At 45.7% G+C, this 13,192-nt stretch overlaps 3 protein-coding genes across 7 annotated transcripts in view; 1 reads left to right on the top strand and 2 right to left on the bottom strand.

Moving 5' to 3' along the window:
* Positions 1 to 46: 46 nt before the first annotated feature.
* Positions 47 to 5,820, bottom strand: PEX11B (peroxisomal biogenesis factor 11 beta). Of its 2 annotated transcripts, none has more exons than XM_082368016.1 (4): positions 5,591 to 5,820; positions 4,715 to 4,830; positions 4,106 to 4,307; positions 47 to 1,254 (listed from the first exon to the last, which is right to left on the bottom strand). In XM_082368016.1, the coding sequence occupies exons 1-4, from the start codon at positions 5,806 to 5,808 to the stop codon at positions 849 to 851; spliced, it is 942 nt and encodes a 313-aa protein (XP_082224142.1). In that variant the 5' UTR covers positions 5,809 to 5,820; the 3' UTR covers positions 47 to 848. The 2 variants fall into 2 exon arrangements, with proteins under 2 accessions (XP_082224142.1, XP_082224143.1); XM_082368017.1 differs by having other exon boundaries at positions 5,649 to 5,765.
* Positions 5,818 to 13,192, top strand: part of LOC309616901 (gonadotropin-releasing hormone II receptor-like) — a 16,378-nt gene continuing 9,003 nt past the window's right edge. Inside the window, exons 1-3 of one of the 3 annotated variants that reach the window (XR_014237643.1) lie at positions 5,818 to 5,896; positions 6,722 to 6,946; positions 9,501 to 9,520. Coding sequence is in view for 2 of the 3 variants with exons in the window: in XM_082368286.1 (XP_082224412.1) it covers positions 6,433 to 6,654; positions 6,822 to 6,946; positions 9,501 to 9,525 (372 nt within the window). In the remaining variant the exon portion in view is untranslated. Of the gene's footprint in view, positions 6,655 to 6,721; positions 6,947 to 9,500; positions 11,168 to 13,192 lie in introns of those variants that run through there. The other 2 variants (XM_082368285.1, XM_082368286.1) reach the window with 2 other exon arrangements.
* The window catches only part of LIX1L (limb and CNS expressed 1 like), a 24,364-nt gene continuing 22,482 nt past the window's right edge, over positions 11,311 to 13,192 (bottom strand). Inside the window, exons 7-12 of one of the 2 annotated variants that reach the window (XM_082367703.1) lie at positions 12,916 to 13,038; positions 12,578 to 12,637; positions 12,377 to 12,451; positions 12,063 to 12,199; positions 11,636 to 11,772; positions 11,311 to 11,524 (exon numbers count right to left, since the gene is read on the bottom strand). In XM_082367703.1, the coding sequence (XP_082223829.1) occupies positions 11,479 to 11,524; positions 11,636 to 11,772; positions 12,063 to 12,199; positions 12,377 to 12,451; positions 12,578 to 12,637; positions 12,916 to 13,038 (578 nt within the window). In that variant the 3' untranslated portion in view covers positions 11,311 to 11,478. Of the gene's footprint in view, positions 11,525 to 11,635; positions 11,773 to 12,062; positions 12,200 to 12,376; positions 12,455 to 12,577; positions 12,638 to 12,915; positions 13,039 to 13,192 lie in introns of both variants that reach the window. The other variant, XM_082367704.1, reaches the window with a different exon arrangement.

Here is a 13,192-nt window from a genome sequence, read left to right as displayed (position 1 = left end):
AAACAGGGGCCTCAGATGACCAGAACACATGGGACCAGACCAAACATCAATGAGCAAATTGATCTTTAATTTGCTAACCTGGAAGGCTTGCTCTCCATCATGGGCTTGGGCCTCAGCTATTTACACAGAATCACTGTACAGTATTTACAACAAGATGCTAAACATAGCATCATTCTGGATAGGCAAAGAAGGGGTATGGAAAGGCTAGAACAAAGTCCTGAAATCAAAGTGTAAGCAGAAACCTGCAGGTGTGAGTGGAGGGAAAGGTAAGGGCAAATCATGAGAAAGGTTGGTGAGGTAGACATGAGAGAGGAAAAGGAAGCATGAAACTACTTCTGGTGCATGTGGGAAGAGTCCACTGGGACATAAAGCCTTCAAAATTATAATCTGGAGTCGGAAGGGGAAAATAACGGCCACAAGTCACCTTTGTGAGGAAAAAGAAGAAGGCAGTTAGAACCTTATAGACCATACCTTCTACCTCCCATACCAAAAAGTAATCCTGCTGATTAAATTCCTATGACAGGGGACTGAGAAGGTACAAAAGAGATACAGAGACAGAATCTTAAATAGACTTAAGAGACAGTAAAAAGAGTCAAGAGAGACACAGACAATGCAATGAAGGAGGAAAAGAACAAAAGCTCCAGCAGATCTGAACATGTGAATCATCCAAGTGACTTCACAAGTCACCTCTCCTCACCTCATCTTCCCCAAAGTTCCTCCCTCTTACTCCCAAATCTCTGGATTTTAGCTTTAACCAAGGAGTGGAGTTAGAATGAGGCCGGTACATGGGGACAATCTAAAATTCCATCTCACCAATTCAGATCCCCTCCTTATCCTGTACCAGAATATCAGGGCTTGAGTCGGAGCCAAGGGCAGATTAGGGTGAGAATAGACAGGATGGAGGACACGAGGCCACAAAGTCCCACAATTCCAGGACCACAGCGCCAGAGGCCTAGTTTGTCCAGTGGAATGAAGAGATCACAGGCATTTCTGACCACATCCAGCAGGAGAGGGGGATGACCTCGAAGGACCCGAGCCAGGAGCAGGACTCGGAGCCGAAGCTTCAGAGCCACCTGGGGCAGACCCCCTCCTGGAGCCCCTGGACCCCCAGGTCCCCCAGTTTCAATTCCGCCTGGGACTCCTCCTCCAGAACCCTTCAGTCGCCGACTACAAGCTGAAGACTCTTGTTCCATCAGTAGACGAATCTCATAAGCATCACGACTCAAATTCATGATGAGGGAAAACAGATAGTACCTGGGATACACAGGGGAGAAAGGTCAGTACAGATACACATACCCACTTAGCATATCCAACAGAACATTTAAACTTTTTCCCCCATAGTGCAGAAGGACTACATATTAGAATACCAGAAGTGAATTGTATTACCCACTATTAGAAATGTCCTTCTACCTTTCTGTAACTAATGAGTTTATGTGTACGTTAAGATCCTGGCTTACAATAATGAGCATCATGAAATATTCCAAGATCAACCTCATATTTCACTTTTCCACTTGGCAACCCATTAGCACACACACATTCAACTTGAACTACAATAATGCAAATTTTTTTAAAAGAACACCTTCACGGCTTCCCTGGTGATGCAGTGGTTGAGAATCCACCTGCCAGTGCAGGGGACACAGGTTCGATCCCTGATCCGGGAAGATCCCACATGCGCGGAATAACTAAGCCCGTGTACCACAAGTACTGAGCCTGCGCTCTAGAGCCCGGGAGCCACAACTACTTAGCCCACGTGCCACAACTATTGAAGCCCGCGCGCCTAGAGCCTGCGTTCCGCAACAAGAGAAGCCACCGCAATGAGAAGCCCGCGAACCGCAATGAAGAGTAGCCCCCACTCGCCGCAACCAGAGAAAAGCCCGCGCACAAAAATGAAGACCCAACGCAGCCAGAAACAATAAATAAATAAAATAAAAAAATTTATTAAAAAAAACACCTTCAGTTGTTTCAAAGACTCAAACACATAGACCATTTAAATCCAATACTTTTGTTAAAAGAAAACGAACAAAAAAATGACGCCAAGTTTGCCAACTGTGTTAGATTATAAACTCTTTAAGAACAGTCTATGTTTTTTGATTTTTAATCCATTCTGACAACAGTGGTCTGTATTCAATATAACTGTCCTACCTCTAATACATATCCTGAATCCACATCTATCTATTGTACTCCACCACCACAGTCTAAGCCACCATCATCTCTTGCTTGAACTAACTACTTTAGTCTTTTAACTGGTTTCTCCACTGTCACTCTTGTCTCCCACCCCCAAGAATCTAGTTTCATATAGTAGCTGGCATAAACGTAAATCACATTATACCCTTTCTTAAAACTCTCCATGTTTTCCTTCCTATCACATTTAGAATAAAATACCTTAGACAGGCTTACAGAACTCAACATCTGACCCTGCCTCTCTAATTCCGTCTTGTACCATTCTTTCCTTCAATCACTATGCTCCAGCCACATTGGTTTCTTTCTATATTTTGATCCCATTAAGCTTGTTCCTGCTTTAGGACCTTTACACTACCTCATCCCTCAACCTGGAATAATCTCTCTCCAAAATCTTCAAATGGCTGGCTCTTCCTTGCACTTTAGGTCTGAGCTTACATGTCACCTCTTCAGAGAAGCCTTCTCTGACCCCCGATTCTAAAGTAGCAAGCCATTTACTGTCTATCACATGACCCTATTTTAATTTCCTGCACAGCACTTACCACTCTCTGATGTTTTTCTTATTTATTGCTTCTTTGTCCCCTCCCATTAAAATGTAAGCTCCATAGGAGCAGGGATGTTGTTTGTCTTTACCACTGTATCCCTTTGTCTAGACCAGTGCCTAGCACATAGTAAGAGCCGAATAAATATTTACTGAATGAAAGTATAAACATGGCATATAAACTCTTCTAGGGAGTTGCTTTTCCATACCACTCCAGCCATGCCTCTGCCCCCACCCTTCATACACCAGAAGTCTTGTTATAACTGTAATCACTGAGAAAGATGAAGAGAAAAGAGAGACATAAGTGGAGATGGAAAGATGCTAATATAATGTAAAATAACAAAGCAAATCATAGGGAAACAAATAATATGTATAGAGATCATTTTATTCCCAAATCATATTCCTTTCCACCTTCATTACAGCCTGCTCCTTAGTCCAAGCCAACATCATTTCTTGGCTACATTAGGGCATCTTCTCCTCTTTAGCATTACTGCAATCCATTTTCCACACTACAGCAAGAGGGATCTTCTTTAAATGCAATTTGAATCATGTCACATCCCTACTTAGAACCCACTGTACTTAGGATAAAATTTAAACAAAACTAAACGAAAAAAATCCTACCATTACCTAGAAGTCCTTGCATGAATGATCTGGCCCACGTCTACCTGTCCAGTTTGAACTTATGCCCTTACTCAATACCGTCCACCACACTGGCTTTCTTTCTACTGCTCTAATTCCATGAAGTCTTTCTTGGTTCAAGGCCTTAGAATGAGCTATTTTCTGCTTGGAATGGTCTTCTCTGCTACTGTTTGCTTTGTATAACTTCTACTCAGACATCAGGTCTGAAATAAAATTTAATTTTCTCTAAGAGTTCTTCTCTGACCTTTCAATCTAAATTAGCTCCCCCTGTTATATATCTCATAACACCCTGTACTTCCCACAAATATTTGGTTTGGTGATTATTTGTTTTAATAGCTGATTCCCCCACTAGACTAGAAGCTTCATGAGAGCAGGAACCATAGCTCTTTGGCTCTTTGCTTTATTCCCTGGCTCACAGTAAGCAGCTACTAAGTATTTTTAGAATGAATGAATGAATGAGTAAGCAGTGAGGGGCATAAACCTGTGGTATAGACAAGAGTGGAACTAAAGCAATGTAATGAATATCTAGTCTTGTCCAATCTTAGTCATTCGTCATGAAAGAGCATCTGTCTTCCATCTGCCCCCATTCATTATTCTCTGATGGTTTAAGATCTAAATGAAGGTTAGAAGCCAAGTGATTAAGATGTGTATATTCTGGGAAGACCCTAAAAGATCATCCTCTCATGAAAGGAAAGCTATGCAGTATGGAGAATACAATAGGTCTTGTAGGATAAAAGGATATCAAACCTGAATGAACGCTGGGCCCACTTCTCCTGATCCACACGGGGAGCGAGTCCAGACTTCCCAGCCCACAGGACATTGTCACAGGCGAAGTACAAGGCTCTATTGAGGTGACTAACAGTGATGCAGAATCTCAGGACAACATCTGATAGGTGCACAGCTCGTTTGGCTGACTCAAGGGCATCTGCTGAGTTACCGAGGCGTAGAACTTGTGGGGATTAGCAAAGAAAAGCAAGGATTTGAAAGTAGAGAGGCAAACAGAGAGCAAGACACAGAGAAAGAGAGAAAGCAAGAGAGTGAAAGTCGAGCAAGTGATAGAAACAATAATGAACAATTTTTTTAAAAAAGAGTAGAAATAGTTCAATTTTTTTGCATCCAATTTTTATTAATTTGTGTCCCAGTTTAGTTTTCTCAAATTTGCCTCATTCTTTCCAATCCTTCATCACTCTTACCCCTGCTCTCTCGCCTCAATCAGGAGGCCTGCAGAGGATAAGGGTAGAGGCAAATGAGGGAGAATCGACAGAGAAGGTCAAAAACAGGAAGGAGGGACTAAGGAAGAATAGCTGGGGATGGAGAAAGTGTTGAGGTAATAAAAGAAAAGGCACAATTACTTACGCTTTCTCCCTAGGCTCAGATGACCCTCCAGTTGTCGAATCTGTTTCTGTAACTCAGAACTGGCCCCATGTTTCTGCAGTGCATGGCCAAGAAGGGAGCAAGCATACTGGGCGGCCCTGGAGGAGAGAGAGGAGAGAGAGGTAAGGTAAGGTGGAGACCTCCCTCCTCTCCCCCTCAAAAATGTACTTCAAAAGGCAAGTATGGACTCCCCCTTCCCCTGTTTGAGACCATTCCCTTTTCTCCTCTTCATGGCCATATCTCACCGTTTCTCCTCCAGGCCAGGGGAAGAGAAAGGCATAAGAATAAAGAGGAGCCTAGAAGGGGTTGGGAAGCACTACTTCGAATTGAGGAAATAAGAGATCTGATAATGTAAGGCCTGAAGAGGACAATGAAGGCGGCAGGGGGTCCATCACAAGCACATCAGTGTGAGCATGTATGTGATATGTGAGGGAGTGGGGATAGTTGGAGGACAGGTTATTCTTCAGAATAGGTGAACTAAGAGATTTTCCAGGCCCTTGAGATGAATCGAGACTAGAAGGCAAGGCGGAGGCAGAGGAGCTAGCGGGTGACAGTAGGGTGAGGGGACACGGGAACTTCGGAGTGCCTCCTCAGCTCTGGGAAGAGTCCAGGTCGCTATCTGCCACGGGGCGAACGCCCCTCATTCCACCATCGCCCAGTGAAGAAAGTGCTGGTCTTATGTGAACACGCAACCCTGAGCGGCCTCCCCGCCGGCCCACTCGTGCCTCAGTTTCCCCATCTTTCCCGTGAGCAGAAACGAACCATGGCCTCACGACCGGCTCAAATCAGCCCCTCTCGGTCCGTCCGAGCCCCCGTAGCCCGATTTGACCCTTTTTGACCCCCGTAGTGTGAACTGACCTCGCCTCAAGAAGATCTTCCTCTGCCCGCCCTCCCCCCATTCCTATTCGGGCCGCACCTACACAGCCGCTCCCGGGCCTGGCTCTGAGCGCTGAAGCGGACCCAGGCGTCCATGACAGCGGCAGCCCCGGCTCCACAGCTTCGCTCCCGCCCCACTTCCCGCCCCTAGTCCCGCCTCCTGGACGACCCAACGGTGCCGCGCGAGGGACAAACATCATCAGAAAATAAAGGGAGTGGAGCCGGCCCCTGAAGCGCAATTTCAGAACGAGAAGCCCTTGTCTCTGGGCCTATACCTGCGTGTTTTTTGTACGTGTCTCCGTCGCCTCGTCCTCTAATCAGATGATCTCTGTTTCCTAAGAACACCTCCAGAGGCACATTCTTCTTTAAATATTCTGGACCAAGGGCGGGGCTTGCAGGAGTCCGGGCGTAGCGAGGCGGCGGCGCCGCAGTGCTCCCTCCAGGGCCGGTAGGATAGGGTTGCCCCCAACCCTGGGGTGCTTCCGGCAGAACACCCTCAACACACACACACACACACACACACACACACACACACACACACACACACACACTCGCACGCTCCGACCGAATCCAGGGCTCTAGGGGCTAAAGAAATCAATGGAAGTGAAGCCAGCACCAGAACCCTGTTCCCTGCAGGACCCTGACAGTTGGACAGGTGACCTCCAGAATACAGACGGAGAGTCTCCAGAGACAGAGGCTTTAGTGGACGAAATTCGCAAAATAACCAACTCAGATCCTTAAAAGGAGAGAGAAGAAACAGTGGACGCAGCTAACCTCTTCAAACCCACACTTCATCCCCCTACCCCTTTCCCTTCCAGGTCACCATGTCTGCAGGCAACGGCACCCCTTGGGGGTCAGCAGCGGGGGAGGAGATCTGGGCGGGATCAGGAGTAGAGGTGGAGGGCGCAGAGCTGCTCACCTTCTCAGCTGCCGGCAAGGTCCGAGTGGGAGTGACTGTTGCGCTGTTTGTTTCTTCGGCTGGAGGGAACCTGGCCGTGCTGTGGCCAGTGACACGGCCGCAGCCCAGCCAGCGCCGCCCCTCTCCGGTAAGACGACTCTTTGCCCATTTAGCAGCTGCCGACTTACTGGTCACTTTTGTGGTTATGACCCTAGATATAGTTATGCCACCTGGAATATCACTGTTCAATGGCTGGCCGGGGACATCGCATGTCGGACACTCATGTTCCTGAACTAATGGCCATGTATGCTGCAGCTTTCCTGCCTGTGGTCATTGGGCTCGACCGCCAGGCAGCCGTACTCCACCCGCTTGGACCCCGCTCAACTGGAAGGAAACTTCTGGGGGCAGCCTGGGGACTCCTTTTCCGGCTTGCCTGGAAGGTGAGTGACTTGTCGGAACTCAGGGCTAGACTGGACAAGAATTTGGGTACACAACAGGAGCCTTCGGATTCAAGGGGTGTGCTTGGCCGTGGTCACCGTTAATCCTCAGCGTGGGGGCCTCTGCTATCTCTCTTGCAAGTTAAGATCATTGCATGTTAATTTGTATTTCTGTTAAGAGCCTTTGTTTTTACTACACTTGGCTTCCACCTCTTTGCCTCCTCCGAGTCCCACCTTCTTCAGATTATTGCAGAAAAACTCTAGGGCATGGTGGAAACATATACGGGAAGACATGAAGAAGACAGTGAAATCAGGGGCTTTGGGTAAAACTCTGTGGTACATTCATTCATCAATTCAGAAACTAATGTGCATCCCCCAGGTGCATTCAAATGCTCTATCAAGGATAGAGCAACAAAGTCCTGCCTTCAAGAAATTTACAGACTAGTACAGAGTCAAATTAGTACACAATTACAATACAGAGTGCAGTTAAGCATTATACTAAAAGTAAGCATAAGGAGCTAAAGAACTGTCCAAGACCCACTCTTGGACAGTCAGGGAAAGCTTCCTGACTTCCCAGAGATGTTACAATTTGATTCTTGAAAGATAGGTGTTAAGACAAATTACAGCAGGAGGAATGCTGGAGAAGGTGGAGGGTGGATGATCTCAAATTAGCTGCAACTAAACTCGAGGACTAGAAAATGGTGAGTAATGAGCCTGGAGGGGAAGGAAGAACCAGATCACAAATATTAAGCTTGTACTTTATCCTGAGGGCAGTGGAGAGACACTAAAGTAAAAGGTGGAGAATGACATAATCAGATTTGTATTTTTTACTCTAGCTTTATTGTGGGTGTCAAAACTGGAACAAAAGGGAGCATCTGAACTTGAGTACCAATTAATCAAATCTCAATATTGAAAATGAACTAGAAATCTATAAAAAAAAAAGCTAAATATGAAGCAATTTCTTCAAAAAAACCAAAACCACTACCACCATCTGGGAGAAGGGTGTAAAGCAGCATCTCTGAGTCTAGGGTTAGGATTATGTCAGGGAGAGGGATAAAATTTCAGTCTCTGGAATAATGCATTACAGAGTCAGATTTAAGATTTGATCCTTAAATCCTCAAATATTAGAAATATAACTAACAACAGTTAGTCTGACTGCAGTTCTAAGACAAACAAAAAATATTGCTTCCAACAATATGTTGCAAACAGGACCTCTGCTACCCAAAGTTTTAAAAGGCAGCATGTTGCCTCAGTGCAAAAGGAATTAGTTGGGTTTAAATGAAGCAAATTTTAGATGTGGACTGGGAATTAGAATTAGGATTGCTTTTGTTGTTCGTTTGTATTACTTTGCTCTGTTTTTCCTGAGTCTAGGCTGTACCACTAACTAGCTGGATGACTTTGGATAAATCACTTGAACATATAGGCCACAAGATTGTGGAATAGGAGATGCATTTCATCCTTTCTTAGAGCCTGACAATCCGACGACAACAATGCAATCTCTATTTGCTTCAATAGCAAACTGATGGTAACATGATTCAGGTGCAAAAGGTGTTATTTTGGGTTCTAAATTAGCGACCTCTTGTATAAATTCTGCATTGCCCATATGTTGCATTTTAAATATCAGTGTCAATAAAAAATCGTTAGTATGGTAAAGGGAATATTGGTGTAGTTAGAAATTATTTTTGTAGACTCAAGTTTTCAAGTATCAGAAGTAAAGACTTCTATAGTAGGTGGTAAATTGCACATAAAACAGGGAAAGGAGAGTCAGAGGTAGGGCTATGGACCAAAACCTAAGTCCAGGAGGCTTGCCTAGTTTTTTAATTAGGTTGTTCCGGGTCTTAGTAGTGGCAGGCGGGCCCCTTAGTTGTGGCATTCGAACTCTTCTGGCATGCACGTGGGATCTAGTTCCCTGACCAGGGATCAAACCCCACCCCCGGAACTGGGAGCGTGGAGTCTTCTACGCCACCAGGGAAGTCTTGCCCATTTTTAAACCCCTTCTCACAACGTGTCAAGTATTTCTAGGCATGGTGCAAAACCGCGCCCCACCCCCCAAGACAAAGCCAGAAACACATGGACTCAAGATAGGGGAAGAGGAAAGACCACTTCCCAACTAGCTCAGAATAGCCTGATCATAACTCCAAGCAGTTCATAAAATTGTATGTCTGTGGCTCATACTATTCACCTTTCCTAAAAGTCCCTCATGCCTGCTGAAATCACTTTCCAAATGCCTTGTATCTAGAAATTTGATACCTACTAAGCTTGCCTTTTATCAAACTAGTAGTGACTCAATCTACCTTACCTGAAACCAAGGTACTAACCCTGAAGCTCTCAACTGAAAAATACTCATTACTGATTCAAACCAAAAACCCAACAGTTTACCAAAAAGGAGAAGGGGCAGCCAACAGCATTTGGAAAATGTTAAATTTTATTATTTAACGTTGTTTCACCATTATAGTTGTACACATGACTATTACTAAAGGTCACTTGACAGAGTGACTGCAAAACGGCCTGAAATTTTAGCAGCACCCATTTTATACAAGATTTCTTTTTTCCACAGAATCACAGACACATCAGGAAAATAATTTCAACTAAAAATGTTGGTGAGGGAAAAAAAAAAATGTTGGTGAGCTGATAGAGATATCCTTTTATAAAATGCAATGTCAGAACAGTACTTGAGAAGACAGGATTCTTTAAGTCCCAGATTTAACAAACATAGCCTAAGAGGAAGACAGGGATTTTCAAGATACATTCCTAACCTTTTAAATATGGCACCATGGATGTACCATTACTCAGCACTGCAGGAAATTAAGAATGAATTGGGATTACGCACTGTATTAGCTCCCAAGTTTTCTCAACAATCTCATTAAAAAAAAGAAAAAAAGAGAATGAATTGGGAAGAGATAGTGTTGAACTGGTGGGTAGGTTGGCATGGGAGGGGAAAGGTAGACCAGTTCTAGTAGTCCTTGACTCCCCTCCAGCTGTTCCTGTTCCATACCGTCCGCTGAGCTGGTCCAGTCCTCTTCACTCAGTGTGTCACCAAAGGCAGCTTCAAGGCTTGATGGCAAGAGACCACCTCTTCACCTTCTGCCGCCTCTTTCTGCTGCCACTGACTGCCATGACCGTCTGCTATAGCCGCATTGCTCTCAGTGTGTCCAGTCCCCGGACAAGGAAGGGGAACCATGGTGAGACCCCAACCCCCAGGCCCTAACCCGTACCCTAAAACTATTGCCTCTAGCCTTATAAATTTGATAGCTATCTATCAAACCAAAAGTGAGCTGCTAACCATATCTCTAGCAGCTGATGCTACACATAACTTTATTGAATGCCTTCAATTCTAACCAGCCACTAGCCACCATTCTCTGAAGTAGAGTTAGCTGGGCAAGAATCAAGAAGGGTGATCAGTATTCCTTTGCTCTTGGACACCAACAAGACTTCAAAGAGACTTTGTAGCTTCATGTAACACAGCACCTCAATTGAAACCTTTTTTGCAGCACGTCTGTCATAATCTCTGGTGGGAGGGGAGCATATAGTCCCAGGTTGGGAAGGGGAAGAGGGCTTGTACCATTCTCTTCCTTATAAGGGGAGCGCTCCATCTCACTGTTTCTGCCCATCCATCAACTCAGAAGCTGAGTGGTTCTGAATTTGAGTGTATTTTCTAAGATCCCAGCCCCTGCCAGTGAATTTGCCCTCCGCCGCAAGTTCCCCCGCCGCATGGGGGAACAATCGCCCCCCCATGTTCATCTTCAGGGTCTGTGACCTGCCCTGCTTGTCTTGCTGACCTTCGTCCTCTGCTGGACACCTTATAACCTGCTGGGTCTTTGGTACTGGTTCTCTCCCACCATGCTAAGTGAAGTGCCTCCCAGCCTCAGCCACATCCTTTTTCTCTTTGGCCTCCTCAATGCTCCTCCGGATCCTCTCCTCTATGGGGCCTTCACCCTTGGCAGCCGAAGAGGGCACCAAGAACTTAGTATAGACTCCTCCAGGGAAGGAGGTTCTGGGAGAATGCCCCAACAGGAGATTCAGGCCCTCAGACAGATTAAAGTACAAACAAATGTGGCAGCAAGAAAGGCAGGAGAAACAAGAGACATTCCTATGACATCCATTTGCTCACGAGAGCATATATAAGAACAGAATAATTATTCTCTAGTATCATGAGAACATCTCACTTGTACCCCTGCTCCCTTAGCTTCCAAGTAAAAGAAATACTGAGCAGTGTTTCTATTTTGACCCTAGGTGAGACTTGAGACTATATTTAATGTAGAAACTCACACAGAATTCAGTCCCTGGAAGAAGTATCTTCACAGTGACCCAGAGTGCCTTACTGTAAATAGCGCTTCAGAGCTTGCAACGTTAGAACAGAAAAGTAATTTTAGAAAACAAAAATTGGACATTTATTCATAACTCAAAAGAAATACTAAGCAGATAGCGTAAGAGATTAAATATAAACACAGTGAGTTCCACCCCAGCCCTATTTCTCCAAGGCTGCATAGTCAAACGGAATCTCTGGAGAGAACACCTGGACAACAGAGGATGGGTCAGCGACGCCTCCGGTCTGGACTCCTGCTGCGTCTGCGGCCACCTCTAGGGAGAAGGAAAAGGGGCAGGGTCCATCAGAGGGACATAATACCTTGTCCTTATTTTGTTTTGCTCATATTTCCTCCACTTAGATAGTGTTTCCCCTCTCCACTTTACCTCCTCTTGCCCTTGGGTGGACCCCGAACAAAACACCAGTCTACGCTGATCGGCTGTCCCATCAAATCCTGGCCATTGAGTCCCTCCATAGCAGCTTGGGCCTCCTTGTATGTTTCATACTCAACTAGAGTATACCCCTGGAACAAGTGAAAAGACAGATTATCAAAACTCTCCTATTCCATCAAGCTTTTTTCTACTCAAACAGAAAAATCCATAAACTCTAAACAACAAATGTACATCATATATTCCTATTATATATACAACTTGTCTGTTTCTGCCTGTCTCTTTGCTGTGTCTAACAAAATCAATTCCCAAAGTCATTTTATTTCAACTTTACTCTTGGCCAACCACAGCAAACATGGGAGAACTACCAATGCTGTCTAAGGGTTATGGATGAAGAGAAGCAATGGCGTATCACTCAGAATACCTTCAGATATCCTGTACGTCTGTCCAGGTTGAGGTGGATGTTTTTTATTTCTCCATACTCTGCAAATTTATCATGGATGTCTTCTTCCGTGGCTTCCTCATGGACTCCAGTAACAAAGAGAATCCAACCTTCAACAGCTGTTCGGGAAGGGAAGGAGGTTGTTTGAGCACATGAAAGAAAAACTTCAAGCAAGATCACAGAAGTAGAGTGTGTGCAGACTCCACAGAGATTGGTTAAGCTACCTCTGACCCCATTCCTACTGGGTTTTATTTCATTGGCCCCTAATTCTCTACAGACAGGCTCCATTTACTTACAGCGCTGTGGTCCGGGTTCATCGCCATCCTGCTCCACGCTGTCATAATCCTCACGCATCCGCGCTCGAGACCCCTCTTCTATTGGAAAGACACAGGAGATCACCAGAAATCCCCCTTCTCCCACTGTTCACCATGAGTCTTTATGGGGACTCCAAAGCTCGTCGCTCTCGCCATTCTAGACCCCATTCCACCCACACTCACCGGAGCCAAAGCCACGTCCCTTCCGTTTCTTCGCTTTTTCTTTCAGTTTGTGGATGCTCTCTGCAGCCCCAGAAGTAAAAGAATAAGTGAGAAAAATAACAGTTATTTACAACAATAGTCTCCTTCCCAGACATTATCTGAAACCAGGCCCCACCACCTCCAGGCTCAGTCCCTTCCCGGCCCGCCCCCATTCCTCCCATCGGGGGCGGAGTCTCCAACCAACCGAAACCCAGTTCCCCGGCTCCCATCCTCCCTGCTGGGGAGAAAGATTATATTTTCCTAATACGTCCTTCTCTCGCACCTTCCCCGCTTCCCGCAGCCGCCTCCACTGTCCTCACCGTCCCCATCCTCATCCATGGCGAAATCCTCGCCCCCGGCCTCATGAAGATCCAGTACGTCCGCCATCTTGCCTAAGCTCGAACTCTCTTCCGTGACGCTCAAGCACTTGGCTCCTCGGGAAACTGTCGCGGAGGGGAAAGGTCGCCAGTCAAGTTGACCAATTAAAAACTAACTCTAAGTCCTGCCCTCGGCGCGGTAATAATACGCAGTGGAGGCGGGCCTACTTTGGGAAGATACCGGAAGTGCTCCTGTAGCCATCTTGAGCGGGTCGGGAGC

The sequence above is a fragment of the Balaenoptera borealis genome (assembly GCF_965194805.1).
Source record: "Balaenoptera borealis genome assembly, chromosome: 1".
NCBI classification, from domain to species: Eukaryota; Metazoa; Chordata; class Mammalia; order Artiodactyla; family Balaenopteridae; genus Balaenoptera; species Balaenoptera borealis.
The sequence above is the reverse complement of the archived record's forward strand: the minus strand, read 5'-3'. Positions and strand labels throughout refer to the sequence as shown.